Source organism: Terrapene carolina, unplaced genomic scaffold, assembly GCF_002925995.2.
Source record: "Terrapene carolina triunguis isolate 2854851 unplaced genomic scaffold, T_m_triunguis-2.0 Scaffold558, whole genome shotgun sequence".
Classification (NCBI taxonomy): Eukaryota; Metazoa; Chordata; order Testudines; family Emydidae; genus Terrapene; species Terrapene triunguis.
In genome coordinates, this window is record NW_020664909.1 from 6,473,803 (window position 1) to 6,497,809 (window position 24,007).

General features: G+C 46.9%; 1 protein-coding gene across 2 annotated transcripts in view; it reads right to left on the reverse strand.

The window, feature by feature from the left end:
• Nucleotides 1–22,149: 22,149 nt before the first annotated feature.
• CIP2A (cell proliferation regulating inhibitor of protein phosphatase 2A) overlaps nucleotides 22,150–24,007 on the reverse strand; it is a 32,960-nt gene continuing 31,102 nt past the window's right edge. For both annotated transcript variants that reach the window (XM_024200340.2, XM_024200341.1), the window contains one exon: nucleotides 22,150–23,781. In XM_024200340.2, the coding sequence (XP_024056108.1) occupies nucleotides 23,611–23,781 (171 nt within the window). In that variant the 3' untranslated portion in view covers nucleotides 22,150–23,610. The remainder of the gene's footprint in view (nucleotides 23,782–24,007) is intronic.

Consider the following 24,007-nt stretch of genomic DNA (forward strand, 5'->3'; position numbering starts at 1 on the left):
ATGTCTCTCTTGTACTCCCACTTATCACCCAAGCTGGCACCCAGGCAGCATAGAGGAGAAAGCCACCTGACTCGAATGCACAGCAGAACAATAGGTGGACCAAATAACTTCTCCCACATTGTCAAAGGCAAACTGCTTTTTATATACTGATGCAGTCTGCTTCTGAAAAGCTATGAAGATTACAATCCCTCATTGAGAATTCCTATTATTTTACAAGGCCACAAGAACAAGAGTTATATTCAGAATAGGACAAATCCACACAAGCAAGAAAATTCATAGATATTTCATTGTAACCTATATTTCAGGTTGGATATGGCATAAAAATAAACCAAGGATGCGTCTAAGCGATATCCTCAGGAGATAAAAAGAGAAACAATTAAGGCACTTGATGTGACACAAATAAGCAAGCAGCAATGGCTCTTGACCTTTTTTCTAAGATAAAACAAAATATACTGTAACTGATCAGTGTTGTATTTTTTCAGGGCTTACCATAAGCCTCTGGATTTTTAAATTACAGCAACTTTATTCTTCCTTCAAAGGTCATAGGACTTTTTGGCTGGCCAGTAAAACTCAGTTGAAATGCAACACTTGAATACCAACATAAACAAACAATACACACAGATACAGTATTCTAAAGTAAAACCTAGCCAAGACAACAGCTGCTTACTAGCAAAATTAGTTTTTAATAACATAATACAGTGTGAGACCCCAAAACACATTGTAAACTCACAGTTACTTTGAAGAACAACTTAGCCCTTCATGAGGTATTTGTCCTCTAGTATAAAGACTCAGTTTATGTTTGCAGAAATCAAGGAAGAGGATTACAATTCCTGAGTAGCCATTTCTGCTATGTGGAAGATCCTAGCCCTATATAGATTGTGCTTTCCATGTTTGGGTAACTTTTTCCAGAGATGATATGCTTCATCTTGAGGGAAAGGAGCTGCAGAATTTAATCTGCATGTATTCAATGACAACCCACTGGATGGAGTCAGAACAAAGACTACTACACATATTGGGATTAGGAGACAATCACATTAAAAGAAAACCACAGCTGTTGGGTATTACACTATAGGCCAGTTTAATTTAATATAGCCTTATCCAAGGAAACCTGGGACACGCTTCTTCCATCTAGTTCCCCTACTGTGAATCCCTCCATTCTTGAAGAAGTGCTGCTACCTAGAGCCAGTTGGGAACTTTGTGATGAAACATTTTTGCTTAGAAAATGCAGATTCATGGGGAAGGTTTCACAGCTCCGGAATGGAATTTCTGTTCAGAAAATGAGAGACCCTCCACTCCAGAATAGCCAGTAGCCTGGTGGTTAAGGCACTCACCAGGAATGTGTTTTACTCTTTGGGACTGGGGCTTTACTGGTCTTGTGAAGTGCCTAGCACTTTTCTGGATGCTTTTGAAAAGAGTATTACCTATCTCCCGCCCCCACACACGCTAGAAGAGAAAATCCTGCCTTATCTTCCCTCTTTGCAGGTGAGTGAAGGTTCAGCCATTAACTTGTTCTGCTTCTTACCTATCTGGATACATATATTGTTCCCATCACAGTTATATCCCAGAACCTGTAACAGCAATGAGTCTGTCCACGCAGCACCTTCATTTTACATTGAGGGAACTGAGACATGAAATTAAAGTGACTTGCTCAAGACCACACAGGCAGTCTTTGGTAGCAGAGCTGGAATATGAACTCAGATGTCCTGAGTCCCAATCCAAGGCCTTAACGATAAGAGTATCCTTTTTCTTCACAAATCCCATTGTGAGTAAGCATGAAGATTCAACTACTACAAGGAAAGTGCAGCAGCATTCAATCAGTCTCCTCAGGGGTTAACGGTTACAATGAGTTTCTCCTAGAGATGGCTTCTGCAGAAGCCTTCAAGTTGAAGGGCAGGAACCTGAGGTGGAATTTCTGAGTTCAAGTGGATGATGTCTATGTGCTTAAGCAAAATAGAGGCGCATAAATAGCCAGCATATTATTATTGAAAAAAGACGGTTACTTACCTTCTGTAACTGTTGTTCTTCGAGATGTGTTGTTCACGTCCATTCCACATTAGGTGTGCGCGCGCCGCGTGCACGAATCGTCGGAAACTTTTTCCCTCAGCGGCTCCCGTCGGGCCCACAGGGTCCCCCTTCCCGCCAGAGCGGCGCCCCGCCCTCGCGTATATATATCCCTGCCGGCCCGACCCTCCCTCAGTTCCTTCTTGCCGGTGACTCCGACAGAGGGGAAGGAGGGTGGGAAGTGGAATGGACGTGAACAACACATCTCGAAGAACAACAGTTACAGAAGGTAAGTAACCGTCTTTTCTTCTTCGAGTGCTTGTTCACGTCCATTCCACATTAGGTGACTCGCAAGCTTACCGTTGGAGGAGGGTAGGAGTAAAAGGAATAATTGATTGCAGCACCGCCTTGCCGACCACTGCATCATCTCTAGTCTGATGGTGGATCGCGTAGTGGGCTGTGAAGGTATGCACCGACGACCAGGTGGCTGCCTTGCAGATCTCCTGGAGCGGGACCTGTGCCAAGAAGGCCGTCGAGGACGCCTGGGCTCTAGTGGAGTGAGCCCTGATCTGAGGAGCAGGCGTGTTGGCGAGCTCGTAGCACGTACGTATGCAGTGCACTATCCACGCCGACAGGCGTTGCGTAGAAATCGGTTGGCCCTTCATGCGCTCCGCAATGGCCACGAACAGCTGAGACGACTTACGGAAAGGCCGGGTACGGTCCAGATAAAAGGCCAATGCCCGCCGAACATCCAGGGTGTGCAGGCTGCGATGGCCCGGGTCCGTATGGGGCTTAGGGAAGAATACCGGTAAACAAATGTCCTGCCCCATGTGAAAATTCGTAACCACCTTCGGGAGGAATTTAGGGTGAGGCCTAAGCTGCACCTTGTCTTTGTAAAAGATGGTATAAGGGGGCTCCGAGGTGAGGGCCCTCAACTCGGACACCCTCCTAGCCAAGGTAATGGCCACGAGGAACGCGACCTTCCATGAAAGGTGCGTGAGGGAGCAAGAGGCCAGGGGTTCAAAGGGCGGCCCCATAAGTTTAGTGAGGACCAGATTGAGGTTCCACGGGGGTATAGGAGGGCGCGAGTAGGGGAACACCCGCTCCAGACCCTTGAGGAAACGGACCACCGTGGGGTTGGAGAACACGGATCTGCCCGATTCCCCAGGGTGGAACGCCGAAATGGCGGCCAGATGCACCTTAATAGAAGCGGGGGCGAGGCCTTGACGCTTGAGGTGCAGCAAGTAGTCGAGGATCAGAGGTATCGAGGCCTGTAAAGGCTGCGAGTGGTGAGGCGCACACCACAAGGAGAAGCGCTTCCACTTAGCCAGGTAGGCTGCCCTCGTGGAGGGTTTCCTACTACCAAGTAGGATTTGCTGAACCTCGTGTGAACACCTGTGCTCCACCCCACTTAGCCAGAGAGTAGCCATGCCATGAGATGTAGCGATGACAGGTTCGGGTGGAGTAGGTGACCCCGATCCTGAGTGATGAGGTCGTGATGTAGGGGAAGGGCCATCGGAGAGGTCACGGAGAGTTCCACCAGAGTTGTGAACCAGTGTTGGCGTGGCCACGCCGGGGCGATTAGGATGACTGCCGCCCTGTCCCTGCGGACCTTCAGGAGGACCTTGTGAATGAGTGGGAACGGGGGAAAGGCGTACTTCAGGCTCCCGCCCCATGGGATAGCAAAGGCGTCTGCCACTGAGCCTGGGCTGTGACCCTGAAACGAGCAGAATCGCGGGCACTGACTGTTGTCTTTGCTGGCAAATAAATCTACCTGGGGAAACCCCCACCTGAGGAAAATGGAACGGAGGACGTCCCGTCTCAGCCGCCACTCGTGCCTGAGGTAGGACCGGCTGAGACGGTCCGCCAGCCCGTTCTGGACCCCGGGGAGATACGCCGCCCGAAGTTGTACTGAATGGGCTATGCAGAAGTCCCAGAGGAGGAGAGCCTCGCGGCAGAGGGGAGAGGACCGGGACCCGCCCTGCTTGTTTATGTAAAACATCGCGGTAGTGTTGTCTGTCAGAACTGACACGCTGTGTCCTTTTATGGTGGCGTGAAAGGTCTGGCAGGCGAGGCGAACCGCTCTCAGCTCCTTCAGGTTGATGTGGAGCAGCCGTTCCTCCCTGGACCACAAGCCCTGAGTGCGCTGGTCCCCTAGGTGCGCACCCCAACCCAGGTCCGACGCGTCTGTTACTAGCGTCAGAGTCGGTTGTGGGGCGGTGAATGGGACCCCTGCGCAAACCTGCTGCTGGTTGAGCCACCAACTGAGGGCATCCGATACCCGAGCCGGGACCGTGACGACCATGTCCAAGGGGTCTCTGTTGGGGCGATATACCTGAGCCAACCACAGCTGCAGCGGTCGGAGCCGGAGACGGGCGAGCTCGACTACGTGCGTGCACGCTGCCATGTGCCCCAGGAGTTGTAGGCAACATCTGGCTGTGGTCGTAGGGAATCGCTGAACGGAGGTTACGGCCTCCTTGATAGCCAGGAATCGGGATACGGGAAGACTTGCCCGGGCCTCTACCGAGTCCAGGACTGCCCCTATGAAGTCCAGTCTCTGTGTGGGGATTAGTGATGACTTGGGCACATTGACCAACAGCCCGAGTTCCCGGAATACTTGCAACGCCAGTGTCACATGGGCGCGGACCTCTGCCTCCGACCGGCCCGCTAGGAGCCAATCGTCCAGGTACGGGTAGACGCGCATCCGTCTTTTTCGAAGAAAGGCGGCTACCACCGACATGCATTTCGTGAAGACACGTGGGGCTGTTGCAAGGCCGAAGGGCAAGACCGTGAACTGGAAATGGCGCTGTTGGACAGTGAAGCGCAGGAAACGCCGATGAGCTCGGCGAATAGCAATGTGAAAATAGGCGTCTTTCATATCGAGGGCAGCGTACCAATCCCCCGGATCCAGGGAAGGGATGATGGTACCAAGGGAGACCATACGGAACCGTGGCTTCTGCAAGTACTTGTTCAGCTTGCGAAGATCCAGGATAGGACGGAGGCCCCCTTTTGCTTTGGGAATGAGGAAGTATCTGGAATAGAACCCTCTTCCTCTGAAGTCCAGAGGAACCTCCTCCACCGCCCCCGCCTCGAGGAGGGTCTGTACCTCCTGTATGAGGAGTTGCTCGTGAGAGGGGTCCCTGAAGAGGGACGGGGGTGGTGGGTGGGAGGGAGGGGGCGAGGAGAACTGGAGGGTGTAACCTGATTCCACCGTGCGCAGGACCCAGCGGTCTGATGTTATATGAGACCAGGCACGGGAAAAATGGGACAGGCGGTCCCTGAAACCCAGGGGTGGATCCGGAGAAGAGATGGGTACGCTGTCCTCGATCGCAGCTTCAAAACCCTTGTTTATTTCCCGGCTGCGTCTTGTTTTGGCCCTGGTTTTGGCCTTGGTTAGGCGTATTGTTGCGCCTACGTCTATTGTCCCTGCCCCGTCTACGGTATGGTTCCTGTCGAGGGCGAGGATGATACTGCCTCTGTGGAGGTTGGGGCTTGAACGGCTTCCTCTGTGTCACAGGGGTGTGCATCCCCAAGGACTTAAGGGTAGCCCGAGAGTCCTTGAGGCTGTGTAGCCTGGCGTCAGTCTGCTCTGAGAATAGACCCGTACCCTCGAACGGCAAGTCTTGGAGGGTATTTTGCACCTCCGGGGGAAGGCCCGAGGATTGCAGCCATGCAGAACGTCTCATCACTACGCCTGACGCAATTGTTCTAGCGGCTGCGTCGGCAGAGTCAAGTGAGGCCTGTAACGACGTTTTGGCCACCGCCTTCCCCTCGTCCACTAGCGCCGCGAACTCAGGTTGTGATCCCTGAGGCAAGGCCTCTTTGAACTTGGACACAGAAGCCCATGAGTTAAAGTTATGTCTATTTAGGATCGCTTGCTGATTTGCTATCCGCAATTGGAGGCCCCCGGACGAATAGACCTTCCTGCCAAATAGGTCTAGTCGTTTTGCCTCCTTGGCCTTGGGTGCCGGGGCCTGTTGGCCATGCCTTTCCCGTTCGTTAACCGCCGAGACGACCAGCGAACATGGGGTCGGGTGGGAGAAGAGAAAGTCAAACCCTTTGGACGGGGCAAAGTACTTCCGTTCTACGCCTTTTGCGGTTGGCGCAGAGGAGGCTGGCGTTTGCCATACGGTCTTATAGTTTGCCTGGACCGTTTTTATGAGCGGGAGCGCGATCCTGGAGGGACCCTCTGGGCTCAGAATGTCCACCATCGGATCCTCCTGCTCAACCGTCTCCTCTGCTTGTAGACCCAAATTGAGGGCCACCCGGCGGAGCAAGTCCTGGTGTGCCCGGTGGTCAACAGGGGGAGGGCCGGATACTGTCGTGCCCGCCACGGCCTCGTCCGGCGAGGAGGAGGAGGAGGTCATGGCTTTCTGAGCTTCCTCGTCCTCCTATAGCTCCTCCTCAGCGGGGCGTCCCTCCGGGGTGCGCCCCCTGTCCCGAGTCAGGGACGGTGCCGAGCTCGGTGCCGAGTCCGCCCTCTCTGCATCCGGTGGTCTGGAGACCGTGGCCTCCGCACGGGAGGTAGGGCGGCACCGTGGGGAGCGGGACCGGTCTCCTGAGGGACCCGACCTCGAAGTCCTAGATGGAGGGCCTTGCTGATGATAGGCCCACGGTGTCCAGAATGGCCACTGCCCAGGATGATTCCAATGCGGTTGCCAAGAGGCCTCGTGTTCTCTAGCGACATGCCCTCTGCGGCCATATCTGGAAAGACCCGAGCCCTCTTCCGACGCTAGGGACGGTGACCTAGAGGGCCATGGCGGTGCCGTGGGGCGGTGCCGGTCCGGTGTCGGGGAGCGGTGCCGTCTGGACCGGGACCGTGAGTATCGGCGTGCCGATCTGGACCTGGAACGGTACCGTTGACCGCGGGACCGGGAGCGGCTGCGGGAGGGTGGTCTTGGGAGTCTCGCCATCGAAGCGTCCCGGCGCCTGCTCGAGCCGGGTTGCTGAGGCGGTGCCACGCTCGCATCGGGCCCTGACTGTTTCGCGGCCCGTTGTGCGGCGGGAAGCCGGGAGTCCACCGAGGCGGAACTCGACCGGGACCGGCGCCGTGAACGGTGCCGAGATGGCGACCGCGACGGGCGCATCATCGCCGGTTTGCCCTTGGATGGCAGCCGCGGCGGAATGTCTGTAGCGCGGAGTGTGCTTTCGGAGGACAATTCGATGAGGTCCTTCGCCGCCTCAAATGTGTCCGGGGTGGAGGGCTGTTCCAACAGTTTCTCCAGCCCATCCTCCGCACTCGACGCGCTCGTCCCGGGGCTCGACGGGCCCTTCGGCGCCGGAGCCACTGGTGCCGGGACCTGTACCGGGGCCGTCACGGCCTTGGCCGCACTTGCGGGCTTCGCCGGTGCCGCCTTCTTATGAGGGGAGCGCCCCCGGGCCTTAGGCTGGCCCTTTGACTTGGCCGGCGAAGAAGATCGGTGCCGGGCGTGTTCCTGCCTTGGCGGTGCCGTGGGCTTAGTCTGCGCCGCCGGTGTCGGGTCGCGGACCGATGCCGGGGCACTCCGCACCGAAGCGGACGGTGCCGCGGAAGAGGAGGGCTGTAACGCCGCCTCCATGAGGAGCTGTCTAAGGCGAAATTCCCTCTCTTTCTTGGTTCTGGGCTTGAAGGCCTTACAAATTTTACAGCGCTCCTTCTGGTGAGCTTCCCCGAGGCAACGGAGACACGACTCGTGCGGGTCGCTCACTGGCATAGGCCTGCGGCACGCGGCACACACCTTAAAGCCTTGGGCGTGCGGCATGCCCCACCGCTCAGGGCCGGTGCCGGGGTTGACCAAACCCCTATCACCAAGAGATTTTGGTCCTTAGAAGAACTAAACAACTACTTAACACTAAAACTCTTAACTGTATTATGAACTGCTAATTACTGCTAATGGCTATGCTAAGGGACACTCTCAGGCGAGAGACAGAGTTGTTCCAACGTCGCCACGGGCGGTAAGAAGGAACTGAGGGAGGGTCGGGCCGGCAGGGATATATATACGCGAGGGCGGGGCGCCGCTCTGGCGGGAAGGGGGACCCTGTGGGCCCGACGGGAGCCGCTGAGGGAAAAAGTTTCCGACGATTCGTGCACGCGGCGCGCGCACACCTAATGTGGAATGGACGTGAACAAGCACTCGAAGAAGAACTATTGTTAGACTCTTAACCCTACACAATAGAGTTTACATTTTCAAGAAGTTCTTCACTGGGCCTGCAGACATGAGTGAATTGCCACCAAATTCTTGATTTAGTCCTAAGTGGAGCACAGGATCTGTTCCAAGAGGTGATTATAGCTGAACCACTTGGTAATAAGAACCATAATACAATTAGATTTAAAATCCCTGGGGTGGAGGTTGGGAGGAAATACCAAAGAAGCCCACCACAGTAGTATTTAACTTCAGATTGGGGAACTACACAAAAAATGAGGAAGCTAAACAGAAATTAAAAGGAACAATCACAAGAGTGAAATGCCTGCAAACTGCATGGAATCTTTTAAAAATCACCATAATAGAGACTCAAATTAAATGTATACCCCAAATTAAACATAATAAGAGGATAAAAAAAAGTATGCTACCGTAGCTAAACAGCAGAATAAATGAAGCAGTCAGAGGCAAAAAGGCATCCTTTAAAAATTGGAAGTCAAATCCTACTGAGGAAAATAGAAAGGAGCATAAACTCTAGCAAGCCAAGTGTAAGAGTATAATTAGGCAGGTCAAACCAGAATTTGAAGTGCAACTAGCAAAAGACTCAAAAACTAACAATATTTTTTTAAGTACATCGGAAGCAGGAAGTCTGCCAAACAATCAGTGGGGCCACTGGACAATAAAGGAGTATTTGAGTAAGACAAGACCATTGCGGAGAAGCTACATGAATTCTTTGCATCAGTCTAAATGGCAGATGATGGGAGGGAGATTCCTACACATGAGCCATTCTTTTTAGGTGACAAATCTGAGCAACTGTTCCAGATTGAGGGGTCAATAGAGGATGTTTTGAAATAAACTGAAAAATTGAAGAGTAATAAGTCACCAGGACCACCCAAGAGGTCTGAAGGAACTCAAATACGAAATTGCAGAACTATGCTATGTAACCTATGACTTAAATCATCATTCTCCCTTGCTGCAGATTAAGCCCATTACTTCTTGACCTACTTTCAATGGACATGGAGAACAAAGTCCATTCCTCTTTGTTATCAGGTCCCCCCTCAGTCTTCTTTTCTCAAGGCTAAACATGAGCAGTGTTTTTTAACCTTCCCTCATAGGTCAGGTTTTATAAACCTTTTATCATTTTTGCTGCTCTCCTCTAGAATGTCTCCAATTTGTCCATATCTTTGGCACCCAGAATTGGACATAGTACTCCAGCAGGGGCCTCAGTAGTGCCGAGTAGACCAGGACAGTTAGCTCCCATGTCTTACATACGATGCTCCTGTTAACACACTCCAGAATATTAGCCTTTTTCACAATTGCATCACATTGTTGATTTATATTCAATTTATGGTCCACTGATCTTTTTTCAGCAATATACCACCTACCTGCTTAGTCCCCATTTTGTTGTTGTGCATTCGATTTTTCCTTCTTAAGAGTAGTACTTTGCACTTGTCTTTATTGAATTTAATCTTGTTGATTTCAGACCAATTCTCTAATTTGTCAAGGTCATTTTGAATTCTAAACTTATCCTCCCAAATGCTTGCAACCCTTTGCAGGTTGATGTCATCTGCAAATTTTATAAACATACTCTCCATTTCATTATCCAAATCATTAATGAAACTATTGAATAGTACCAGACCCAGATCAGACCCCTTTGGGACCCCATTAGTTACACTCTTCCAGTCTGATAAAGAGTAGTTATCAATGGTTCACTGAGTATAGTCTTTTCAACCAGTTGTGTACCCACCTTACAGTAATTTCATCTAGACTGCATTTCCCTAGTTTGCCACATGGGACTGTGTCAAAAGCTTTATTGAAATCAAGATACATTAAGTCTACAGCTTCCTCACTATCCAATAGGCCAGCAACTCTGCCAAAGAAGGAAATTAGGTTGGTTTGACATGATTTGTTCTTGACAAATCCATGCTGGCTATTACTTATCACTTTATTATCCTCTACATGCTTACAAATCGATTGTTTAATAAATTTGTTCCAGTGTGTATCCAACTATCGAAGTGAGGCTGACTGCCTTCTAATTCCCTGGATCCTCTTGGTTCCTCTTTTTAAAGATAGGTACTATGTTTGCCTTCTGAAGTTCACTGAGATCTCAATTGTCCTCTATGTGATTATCTTTGAAAACTCAAACAGTTCTGAGATTGTTTCAGATGGTTCCTTAAGTATTCTAAGGTGGATTTCATCAGGCTCTGCTGACTTCAATACATCTAACTTGTCTAAATAGTCTTTACCCTATTAACCTAGTCTTTCCCTATTTTGGCTTGCATTCCTTCCCCCTTGTTGTTGTCACAATTTACAAATTACAAGCCTTCTAATACGTACTAATAGAAACTTAGGTCTAATACTAATAGAAAGCTTCTAATATAATCAAATGATCCCATCACAAATCAATTTCATAAGGGCAACTTACAATGCAAAGAAAAGCTACTTTCAACCTAACAGCAATTCTTCTCCTGAAAACATCAGTTCATGAATCCATGAATCACATGTTAAGAAGCAAGTAGCAGAGAATTAGATAGAGGATCTCTCTTTGGAAGGGTTACACAGAATGCGAGTACGAGAACCATTGACTTAACAAGTGTATGCTCTGATGCAAAATCAACAAGCAAAAGAGTTTGCTTATCTCCATTGTAGGTGAATATAACAGAAGCTGGAGATAAAAACTGGAAAACATGTTAACTGACAATGTCTTCTCTGACGTTTATATCTTCCCTCAGTGGGTTGCAGGACTCTTCCTGCAGTTTCCAGAGCAGTCCAGACCCATCACTCAGGCTCTGAGGCATGGCCATGTCCCTTCCCCATCTACTAGTTGAGTATTTTCAAAGCTGCAGGGAAATACATATCCTGTTAAGTTCCAACCAAATTTTTAATTTGAACATGACTAAATATCAGGTTTTCAAGAAAATCATCCCGCACAGACCAGATGGGAAATCAGGACCCCGGGGAATCTGTTATCCGTGATACACTACGTGCAGACTGCTCCTGGCTTCAGTATCCCTCTGCAACAGGAAAATACTGGTGAGAGGAAGTTGGCAAGAGGGAATTCCTATGTGTTAAGTTAGGCTGAGCAAAACTGAAGATTTCAGAAATAGCCAGGCATAGAAGTGTCTGGAAGAGTCATTTTGTAAGTAACTCTGCAAGGCTGAATGAGTTTTCTTGACTCGTCTTAATTACCTAAAAATACTCTCGCTTTAGGTGGCAGCAAGAGACTGTTTTAGCTTCTAAGGCCTGTTCCACACTAACTCCCCACTTCGAACTAAGATACGCAACTTCAGCTACGTGAATAATGTAGCTGAAGTCGAAGTACCTTAGTTCGAACTTTCCGCGGGTCCAGACGCGGCAGGCAGGCTCCCCCGTCGACTCCGCGTACTCCTCTCGCGGAGCAGGAGTACCGGCGTCGACGGCGAGCACTTCCGGGATCGATCCGGGATCGATTTATCGCATCTAGACAAGATGCGATAAATGGATCCCAGAAGATCGATTGCTTACCGCCGGACCCGGAGGTAAGTATAGACCTACCCATAAGGAACAAAGGAGTAGAGGGCCTCTCTTTGCAACTGGCCTGGGAACAAGGAAGAAAACTCATTTGTTTACAATGAATACGTTTTGCACAGATAGCATCAATGGAATGGATTTTCCCAATTTCTAACTTAACACATGTTCAGGAGATCTGTGAGAGCCAAATTTGTGCCTTCTACAGAGCAGAACATTCCACTAGATGTACCAAAGCATGTCTAGATATATTTGTTCTACTTTTAAAGTCTGTACTGTTGATCAGTGTTCAACTTGTTTGCAGTCCCAATTTCAGCTGAACCAGGAGAAGATGAGGGGGCTAAAGGTCCACTAGAATGACTTGACAGAGTGCTCAAATGGATACCAACCACGTTCAGCGGAGTTAACCTAGTAACATTGCTCTAGGTCAGGAGTTCTCAAACAGGGGGTTGGGACCCCTCAGGGGGTCACGAGGTTATTACCTAGGGGGGGGGGTCACGAGCTGTCAGCCTCCACCCCAAACCCCGTTTTGCCTCCAGCATTTATAATGGTGTTAAATATATAAAAAGTGTTTAATTTATTGGGGGTGGGGGGGGGGGGTCACACTCAGAGGTTTGCTATGTGAAAGGGGTCACCAGTACAAAAGTTTGAGAACCACTGCTCTAGGTGTCATCCAGTTATGTTAGACAACTGCTACGTCCAAAGAGGCCTCCCTAAAAAAGCACTATTTGAAACAAAAGTCTTATAAATGTCAACTAGTCAAGATAATACCTACCAGACAAACCTGCATCTCTAGCATATGCCGACATCTTAAAGGGCTAGATAGCAAGCTGGAAAGAAGCTGTTCCATTTTTCACCAATGATTCCACAGTTCTTACAGCTTATTTTGTCTAGTGTTTTGTAGAGTGCTGTGCAGGCTTACAGCATTTCTATAAGAGCTACATGGTTTTATCTCAGCTTAAAAGACTATGTAAAATTTAAACGAAAAAAATATATGCAGCCCTAAGCTCCTGGCACATAGCTAACTCAGCTCTTGGCACTGCAAAGGTTGTTCACTACTGAAAGCTATAGGTGAACTTTTACAATTCTCTGCTTTGATCTGACAGAACCTTAGATCTCCCTTTCTTGACTTTTCCCAAATCGATCTGCTTATCCACGTATCTAGATCACTAGCCAACAAACTCAGCTTAACACCTGTTACAAATATAAACCTAGTATAAATAATATCAGCAATTCAATACGTTGCTGAGCATAAGCTGAGCTGGTAGCATCGCATTACCAGCTCCCAGACTGCTGCACTGGGCAACACAGTATAGGGAGGAGGTGAGCAGCCCTCAGTGGTGAAAGAACAGGTTAAGGCAGGGGTCGGCAACCTTTCAGAAGTGGTGTGCCAAGTCTTCATTTATTCACTCTAATTTAGGTTTCGCGTGCCAGTAATACATTTTAACGTTTTTAGAAGGTCTCTTTCTATAAGTCTATAATATATAACTAAACTATTGTTGTATGTAAAGTAAATAAGGTTTTTAAAATGTTTAAGAAGCTTCATTTAAAAATTAAATTAAAATGCAGAGCTCCCCCGGACCAGTGGCCAGAACCCAGGCAGTGTGAGTGCCACTGAAAATCACGCGTGCCATAGGTTGCCTACCCCTGGGTTAAGGACCATTTAGAAGAGCTGGACATGCACGAGTCCATGGGTCCAGATCTAATGCATCCAAGGGTGTTGAAGGAGTTGGCTGGTGTGATTGCAGAGCCATTGGCCATTATTTTTGAAAATTTGTGGAGATCGGGGAAGGTCCCAGACAATTGGAAAAAGGCAAATATAGTGCCCATATTTAAAAAAGGGGAGAAAGAAACCGGGGAACTACAGACTGGTCAGCCTCACTTCAGTCCCCAGCAAAATCATGGAGCAGATCCTCAAGAAATCAATTCTGAAGCACTTGGAGGAGAGGAAGGTGATCAGGAAGAGTCGACATGGATTCACCCAAGGCAAGTCATGCCTGACCAACCTGATTGCCTGCACTTAGGAAGGAAGAATCCCATGCACCGCTACAAGCTGGGGACTGACTGGCTAAGCAGCAGTTCTGCAGAAAAGGACCTGGGGATTACAGTGGATGAGAAGCTGGATATGAGTCAGCAGTGTGCCCTTGTTGCTAAGAAGGCCAACGGCATTTTGGGCTGTATTAGTAGGAGCATTGCCAGCGGATCCAGGGAAGTGATTATTCCCCTCTATTCCATGAGGCTAGCCAGCATGCATGGGCTAACCATCCTCAGTTCCTTCTCTACTGCAGAGTCATAAACGAGAACTCCAAAGTAGAAGGGAGGAGGGCGGGTTGTGGAGTACCCAGAGGGGGACACATCTCAAAGAGCCATTGATACTGCACAAAGTGAGTAACTTCTTCTTTGAATAGTGTCCCTATTGGGTGCTCCATTGTAGTTGACTCCCGAGCAGTAGCCCTTCTGGAGGGCTAGGACTTCGGCATTGGGTCAGTCACAGATGACAGTACCGTGGAGCCAAAGATGGCATCAGAGACATAGTCCCCCACACCCCCAATGATTGCAGAGTGTTCTGCGAAGGTGTGGGCTGATGCCCATGTCACCGCTCTGCAGATCTCTGAGATACAGACATTGTTAAAGAAGGTGACATGAGGAGATGTGTCTTGTGGAATGTGTAGGGATCAGGTTATGAATTTGGTAGCACTGTCTGATATTGCTGAACCTTTAGATCTTTCCTCCATAGAGAGGAACGCTTTCGGGACATCCTGAAGGCTCTTGTCCTATTGAGGTAGAATGCTAGAGCTCTCCTATCATCTAAGGTATGCGGTATGACCTCCCTGTTGTCTTGGTGAGGCTTGCGGTAGAAGATGGAAGGTGGATTAACTGGTTCATGTGAAAAGAGGAAGTTACCTTGGGAATGAACTTTGGATGCGGCCTGAGTGTAACCTTGCCAGGGAAGAATACTGCATACAGGGGATGTGCCATCAGAGCTGCTATCTTCCCTATTCTTCTATTCAAGGTAACTGCTATCAGAAAGGCCATTTTCATCGATAGGTATGTCAGGGAACAGGTAGCTACAGGTTCAAAGAGGGACCTGGTCAGCCCTTTCGGTACCAGGTTTTGGTCCCATGACGGGGTAGGAAGCCGAGGTTGAGGGAAGAGGTTTGTTATTCCCTTAAGAACCTTTTGGTGGGTGGGTACGATAGTACTGAGTACCCCTCCATGGGTTGGTGAAACCCTGTGATGACTGCTAGATGGACCCTGAGAGAGCTCAGGGATAACCCTGATTTTTTTTTTAAGGGTCAGAGCATGTTCCAGAATATGTGGAAAAGTTGCTGACACTGGAGAGATTTGTTGGGACGTGCACCAAATCTGAAACCGTGACCACTTCTGCAGGTAAGTGCATCGCATGGAGGACTTTCTACTGTGTAACAACTTCTTGCACTTCCCTTGAGCATGAGCTTTCTAGGTGCTGGAACCATGTAGGAGCCATGCTTTGACGCAGAGAATCCCCAAGTTGGGATGTAGGGTACGCCCTTTGTCCTGTGAGAGGAGATGAGGAGTGGTCAGAAGGGAAATCAGCAAGCACATCACGAGCTGCATCAGGCAAGGGTACCAGGTCTGGCTTGGCCAAGTAGGAGCAATCAGTATTACGTGAGATCTTAATCTTTAGCAGGACCTTCAACAGAAGAGGAAATGGAGGGAAGGCATAAGAAAGGTTCTTGAACCAGGGGAGAAGGAAAGCATTGACCCAAGAGTGCTGTCCCATCCCCGCCTTGGAGCAGTATCGTGGACACTTCTTGTTCTGGTAAGTGGCGAACAGGTCTGTGGATGATGTTCCCCACCGTGAGGAACTGGTGTTCCCCAGTCGTGAAGTACTGGTGGGTGCATTTCCCACTTATGGTCGTGCGGGAATTTGCGACTGAGCTTGTCTGCTATCAAGTTCTGTGTGCCCGGGATGTGGACAAGGTGACATTGTGAGAGATGCATCAGTTCGATAGCCTCATCACTTCTGCGCATACAGAGGGTGCCTGGCCATTCCCTGGTGGTTGATGTAGTACATGCAGACTATGTTGTCCCTTAGGATCTTTGTAAGTGACCTGTTATCAGAGGAAGGAAATGAGTGCAGGCATTCCTAACTGCTCTCAATTCGAGATTGATGTGTAGGGATATCTCCCCGGTGACCATCTGTCTTGTATCATGAGGCCGTTTAAATGCACCTCCCCATCCTATGAGCAATGTATCAGTGGTAAGGAGCGACAATGGTGCCTGCGAGAAGGGAATCCCTTTGCATGCATTGGCTGTGTTCTTTCACCAGTCCAAGGAGTTTTTGATCTTGGTAGGTAGTGATAGGGGTTTGTCCAAACTGTCTCTGTTTGGTCTGTAAAATGAGCTGAACCATAGTTGTACGCATCGCCTGTGTAGTCTGGCATGCGGTATCAAAGCTGTGCTTGCCACCATATGCCCCAAGAGTTGGAGGTGGAGTCTGGCCAGTATTTGAGGACTGCATCTGAGTGAGGCCACAGATAGGAACCGGTCTTTGGCCTGTAGTGCAGCTAGGTCAACCTCTTTGAAGTCCAGGTATTGCACTGGCCTGATGGTCGACTTTTGGGTTTTGATCTGAAGGCCTAGATCTGTGAACAAGCATATCGTGACATTGGTAACTCAACAAGCCACCTGGAGTGACCGGGCTCTGAGAAGACAATTGTCCATGTAAGGGTAGATCATTACCCTTTGTGATTGTAGATGAGTGGCTACCACTGAGAGAACTTTGGAAAATATTCTTGGGACTGACAGAAGTCCAAAGGGGAGGATTTGGTGTCGGTAATGGTTGTGTCCCAGAATAAATCTGAGAAATTGTCGGTAAGCCAGTAGTATTGAAATATGGAAGTAGGCGTCCTGTAGGTCGAGGGACGAACTGATGGAATGATAGTCAATAAAGTGACCATCTTAAACTTTTGAGCTTTGACAAACTGTTGAGAGCTCTGAGGTCCAGAAGAGGTCTCCAAACTCCCTTCCTTTTGGGTATTAGGAAGTAATAAGAGTAGAACTCTTTGCCTTGCAGATGTTGAGGTGCCGGTTCTACAGCTCCTAACTGCAGGAGTCAATCTATCTCCTGACATAGTAAACTCTCATGAGAAGGGTCCCTGAAGGGGGACGGGTAAGGGTGTTGTGGAGGGGGTAAAGAGGTGAAATGGTTCAAATATCTGGATAGGATAATTTCTAGAACCCCTCTGTCTGATGTTATGCACTCTCAGGCACTGCGGGACGCTGCTAAATGGTGGCCAAATGGGTGCATGGTCACAGACAGTAGTGGGAAGTGATCTTGCAGCACCTCCATCTGCCTATCAAGTGGTGTTTAGGGCCAGGGGTTTGGGATAAAGATTGAGAACTGGACGTTTCTAAATTTTCCTTTTTTTCCATTGGGGCTCATAGTGGCACTTGATGGAAATTGAGACGAATGGGGCCTGTGCTAGGATTGGGTGCTAAAATGTCTCTTTTGCCCCCTGAGAGTTGTCCTGGAATCCTTCAAGTGTGGAGAGAGGAGTTTGTCTCCTCCATGAAGAGTTTCACACCCTCAAAGGGGAGGTCCTGTACTGTGGTCTGCACCTCCTTTGGGAATCCCGACAGGTGGAGCCATAGTGGCCGTCTCATGAAAGCCGTGGAGATGGATATAGCAGCTGTGTTGGCGTCATCAAGGGCCAACTGCAACAGTGTTTTTACCACAGTTGTCCTTCCTGGATGATGGCCTTAAAGGATTCCCGAGAACTCTCCAGCAGCTTGTCAAAGTCACCTAACTTATTGTAATTCATGTAGTCATATTTTGGCAATACGAAATTGTAAGGTGGCTGAGGAATACGCCTTTCTACCAAAGAGATCGAGGCACTTTCAGTCTCTGACATAGGGCATTATCCTGGAAGGATGTTGTCAGCCATGAGAGTTTTCAGCATCCACAATAGAATTGGGTGGCGGGTGGGAGAAAAGGAATGCTGATTCCTTTGCAGGGACATACTATTTCTTGTCTGCTGCTTGTGCATTGGGAGGGCTGGGGTCGGAGAGCTGCCTCCATAAAGATGATTTTCTGGTGAAGCTCTCTGTCCTTGTGGGTTCTCTGGCAGAACTGCGGACAGAGAGCACTTCTGCTAGATGTGGCCCTCGCTGAGGCAGCAGATGCATGGGGAGTGCACATCCACGACCAGGACAGCCGTGCTGCAAATGTGGCAATTCTTGAAGCCTGGAGAGCTGGGCATTCCCTTGTCCAAGGGGGTTCCCCCCACTGAAGGTTGACAAAAGAACAAAGTCTTTCCTTCCTTTTTTTTTAAAAATTTTTTAATAAGAACAGGCATGGCCAAATAAATATTTAGCATGAGGAAAGAAACAAGAGAGATTTCAAAGGAAGCTAAAATTTAGCAAAAGTAAGAGAGTTAACGATCAGCCAGTGAACAGCTAGGGCTCTGAGACTCTAGCTGGGGTGGTTGAGAGGGGACTGAGGATGATTAGCCTGTGCGCTGCCTATCCTCCTGGCGCAGCACAAGCAGAGACTGCGCATGTGCGGGCCTGACGGACACTGTTACTGAAGTTCTCTGATCCCTTTCAGGGACCCTTCTCATGAGAGTTTACTATGTCAGGAGACAGATTGACTCCTGCAGTTAGGAGCTGTAGATGCAGGGACGCAGACACCTACAAAGGAGCACCCATAGGGATGGTACTTGAAGAAGTAAGAAGTTAAGGGGCAGGCAGAGAATTGGGACAAAGGAGCCAAAGAGTGGGGTCATTGAAATTGGATGAGGATCCCCCAGAGGGACATTGGGACTGGGAGCAGTTGCTATAGAGGCCAAAGTGAGAATAGGGAGACAGAGCAGATGAGGAGCCAGTAAGGAGTTAGGGGGGCAGGATTGGTATAGTCTAAAAGGGAAAGATTAGGACTTAATGGGCAGGAAGACTGGGATGGGAAATGGAGATGGGAATGAAGAATTGGGGTGGGGAAGACAGAACCTGGCAGAGGAAGGAACAACTCTGACATCATAATCAAAAAGGCTGACAAAGGAGGTGCTGTCGTCATCATGAATAAATTGGAATATGACCAAGAGGCTGCTAGACAGCTCTCCAACACCACATTCTACAGGCCATTATCCTCTGATCCCACTGAGGATTACCTAAAGAAACTACACCATCTGCTAAAAAAAACTCCCTGACAAAGCACAGGAACAAATCTGTACAGGCACATGCCTAGAACCCCGACCAGGGGTATTCTATTTGCTACCCAAGATCCATAAACCTGGAAATCCTGGACGCCCCATCATCTCAGGCATTGGCACCCTAACATCAGGCTTGTCTGGTTATGTGGACTCTCTCCTCAGGCCCTACGCTACCAGCACTCCCAACGATCTTCGAGACACCACTGACTTCCTGAGGAAACTACAATCCATCGGTGATCTTCCAGAAAACACCATACTGGCCACTATGGACGTAGAAGCCCTCTACACCAATATTCCATACAAAGATGGACTACAAGCTATCAGGAACAGTATCCCCGATAATGTCACAGCTAACCTGGTGGCTGAACTTTGTGACTGTGTCCTCACCCACAACTATTTCACATTTGGGGACAATATATACCTTCAAGTCAGCGGCACTGCTATGGGTACCCGCATGGCCCCACAGTATGCCAATATTTTTATGGCTGACTTAGAACAACGCTTCCTTAGCTCTCGTCCTCTAATGCCCCTACTCTACTTGCGCTACATTGATGACATCTTCATCATCTGGACCCATGGAAAAGAAGCCCTTGAGGAATTCCACCATGATTTCAATAATTTCCATCCCACCATCAACCTCAGCCTAGATCAATCCACACAAGCGGTCCATTTCCTGGACACTACTGTGCTAATAAGCGATGGTCACATAAATACCACCCTATACCGGAAACCTACTGACCGCTACACTTACCTACATGCCTCCAGCTTCCATTCAGGACACACCACACATTCCATTGTCTACAGCCAAGCTCTAAGATAGAACCGCATTTGCTCCAATCCCTCAGAGACAAGCACCTACAAGATCTCTATCAAGCATTCTTAAAACTACAATACCCACCTGCTGAAGTGAAAAAACAGATTGACAGAGCCAGACGAGTACCCAGAAGTCACCTCCTACAAGACAGGCCCAACAAAGAAAATAACAGAACACCACTAGATGTCACCTTCAGCCCCCAACTAAAACCTCTCCAGCGCATCATCAAAGATCTACAACCTATCCTGAAAGACGATCCCTCACTCTCACAGATCTTGGGAGACAGACCTGTCCTCGCTTACAGACAACCCCCCAACCTAAAGCAAATACTCACCAGCAACCACACATCACTGAACAAAAACACTGACCCAGGAACCTATCCTTGTAACAAAGCCCGAGGCCAACTCTGTCCACATATCTATTCAAGTGACATCCTCATAGGACCTAATCACATCAGCCATACCATCAGGGGCTCGTTCACCTGCACATCTACCAATGTGATATATGCCATCATGTGCCAGCAGTGCCCCTCTGCCATGTACATTGGCCAAACCGGACAGTCTCTACGCAAAAGAATTAATGGACACAAATCTGACATCAGGAATCATAATACTCAAAAACTAGTGGGAGAACACTTTAACCTGTCTGGTCATTCAATGACAGACCTGCGGGTGGCTATTTTACAACAGAAAAACTTCAAAAACAGACTCCAACGAGAGACTGCTGAGCTGGAATCGATATGCAAACTAGATACAATCAACTTAGGATTGAATAAGGACTGGGAATGGCTGAGCCATTACAAACATTGAATCTATCTCCCCTTGTAAGTATTCTCACACTTCTTATCAAACTGTCTGTACTGGGCTATCTTGATTATCACTTCAAAAGTTTTTTTTCCTCTTACTTAATTGGCCTCTCAGAGTTGGTAAGACAACTCCCACCTGTTCATGCTCTCTGTATGTGTGTATATATATCTCCTCAATATATGTTCCATTCTATATGCATCCGAAGAAGTGGGCTGTAGCCCACGAAAGCTTATACTCTAATAAATTTGTTAGTCTCTAAGGTGCCACAAGTACTCCTGTTCTTTTTGCGGATACAGACTAACACGGCTGCTACTCTGAAACCTTCAAATTGAAAGGCCAACCACTCAAAAGTTAAGAAGTGCCAGAATTAAGGTTGCTTGTGCAAACTTAATTCAGTTCCCCCTTGTGTGTATGCATTATGATTGTCTTAATTACATGATCACATACTTTTTTTTTTTTTTTTTTTTAAACACAAGACCCTTGTCTCATTTAGTGCACATAATAGTCCTACTCTGAGGCAGGGTTGTGTAGCGAAGGAGGCGGTTGTCTGTAGGACGCTTGCCTCGTTTGTTGCAGAAGTTGAAAGTGTGTAATAAATAAGGCAAGGGATTGTAGAAAGAAAGGCAAGTCTCCATTTAGGGATCTGAATGCTGCCTTAGAGAAATGGATTTTATCCCTGCTTCTGCCATAGAGTTCCTATGTAATGCTAGACAAGTGCCTTAAACCAAACTTTTTGCCTGGAGTCACTAATTATTTTCTGGATGAACAACTTGAGGCTCTTGGGTTTTGATTTGTAGAAGCTCCAATGCCTGCAACTGAAGTCAAGGGGAACTATGCTTGATTATAATATAGTAATTAATGCTGGAACCAGAAGAGGCCATAAATAGCTCAAATCTCACCCACCAAAACAGGATTTAATTATGACTGGCAGAAAATGCTTTGTTTAAAATATGCCTAAGTTATTTGTAAATTCCATTAGGTAATATTCAGTATTACTGGTTAGAGAATGCAAATTACAAGTAATACCAAAACACAAGTTTGGTCAAAGTGGTTTCACATGTGCATGTATTCATTTGTTAAGAGTATTAATAAGGCTCAGCTAGAAAAGCAAAACTGGGGTAGTACATTTCTACAGAAACACATTTATATAGAGCACTTATCTTTGTGGATTCTGTGTACTAAACTCAAACATTCATTTATAATTGGCTGTGGCCATGAAACTTTTTTATTGAATAGTCTCAATTCAGTGATCAGAATGCCTATTTTTAAAAGGGGAGAAAAATGCCATATCAACATTTATCAGTTGAATTAGTAAAATGCTTGATACTTTGACTAAGTACTACCATACATAAAGGAGTTTTTGCCTGGTGAAAACATTTACTATCTTTTCACCCATGAGAAAGATTTTTCAAAAAGACACTCGTCCCTGTAAAATGATTTTATGACATTCCTCAGACTTGTTAACCCCTTACGCTAAACTATACATTTTAGCTAACAGTCTATTTCCTCAATATAATATATGCATACAAATCTAAAAAACTGACAAGCAACTGAGCTGGTAATAGAATTTTTACCTTCTAAAGCACCCATTATCAAAGTCTGGAAAATGCATCAAAACTGGAATAGATTGACTTGTAGTTGTATCTATAATTAAAGTTGCCCAATACTTCCTATTATAGTATATATGAAGCACAAACAAAATATGGAGTAATTTTTTTTATTCCCCTTCCCATCATGGAGGCCAACGATATCTATAAACTGTCCAACAGCCAAAAGATACACCAAGTCATAATAAATATACAATTGATAAGCAAGTTAAAATAGCCACTATTCAGCTAGAGTTTACAAATGTGTCTAATATGTAAAAGATTGTGCTCAGACTCTATAGTTGCACAGATTTAAAAAGATGGACCCACAATACAATTGAAAAAAATTAAGGCATCTGCACTTATGGCAAGACCTTAAAGTCTGGTCAGTGCAAAATAAATAGTAAAATAATGGCAGTAATAATACAATTGTGGTACACATTACATCATTCAAAATGCTGCTATAATGTTTTTTCGAAAATGCACACAGCCATTCTTGAAATTTGAGGTTGTAGACATGTTATTCATGTCACATCCAATTTTAGTAAATTACAAGAAAATAATGTTCCCATGACCCCGAAAAAAGCACACGTCTTCTGCGTAAAAAATATAAAATTTTCTTCACATGAAAATGGCAGAAGTAGTTATACTGTAAGCTTAAAACAGTATAAAATCCTTTATACAATGCACAGTTGACAATGCTGAAAAAGCTAGTGTGTGCCAGGTAAAACTGACAAATTAATTGCAGACCTCTAAGAATCAGAAGAAAGTGCTGTAAAATTTAAGAGTAATGTACTGATGGAGTTTAACAGATATTTGAAGATGCATAAACAGATGTAAAGTATTCCATAAATCTACCTTTTCTAATTGACACTACTTTCTGGAAATTTGACAAGTACGCATTTTTTTTCAAATTCATATCCTTTCACAAATATGTGGAGGCATTTCTACTATTAGTTCAATTTTAATACTTAATGTAATTTCAACTAAAGCTATGTCAAATACAGTTCTCGCTGTAAAATAGGTCTCTTGCAACAAGTACTACCTTTTAATCCACATTATCGACTCCATTTTATTTCTAAATTTGTACCTTAGACATTTGGAATCAATATTGCATTAATATTTCTATATGCGACATCTGTATAATTCCATACGCCTTATTTTGAGTCTACTTACAGAAGTGGAACTTAACCCTTCCATAATGAAAGGCTCAGTATATCCCACTGGCAGTAACAGGATGGGTAGCAAGAAGAGAAGACTCTTTCTCCTTTTTATTCCAGTGTCAAGGGATTGTTAGTCACATTAACAAGACCAGGGCTTTTTATCCTGCTCCCACTGCAGTGACTGGGAGTTTGGCCATTAAACCTCAATTAAAGCAGCAGCAAGCCTACCTTCTGTAATATGGCTCAGATTTTTCAAGCCAAAGTGTTTTTTAAAAACAAACAATCAATTCTTCAATTAACAATGGTTTACGCTTGTGTCAATTTTAGATGGGCTCTGACATTTGAGCAAGATGGTGTATAATCTTTAGACTTACAAAAACGTACAAGATATCACAAAACCAAACTTTATAACTACAGAGCCCTATAAACTGAGGTTCACAGTTTCTGCATTTAGTTTACCACCACTTAAACTGTGAATCATTGCTATCATATGAGAATGTTTGCTCAGCTCTTCTTGCTGCAGTTTTACTATGGCTTCCTTTTCTTCCAAACGTCCTTCCAGTTGGGACTTTTGAACTTCTAGGGAAGATGCCTGCAACATGAACAAAAACCAGTTCAATAGCCTCTTCCACAACAGAGATCACAGAACACTTTCACTTAATGTGTAACAAACTCAAGTAACTGATGTAATACATTTAAATAACATATTTAATAGCAAAGGCAGTTTCAAAACAAAGCAATTTGTTTTGGATGCGTCTTCCCTCCACATCTACACACACACACACACACACACACACACACACACACACACACACACA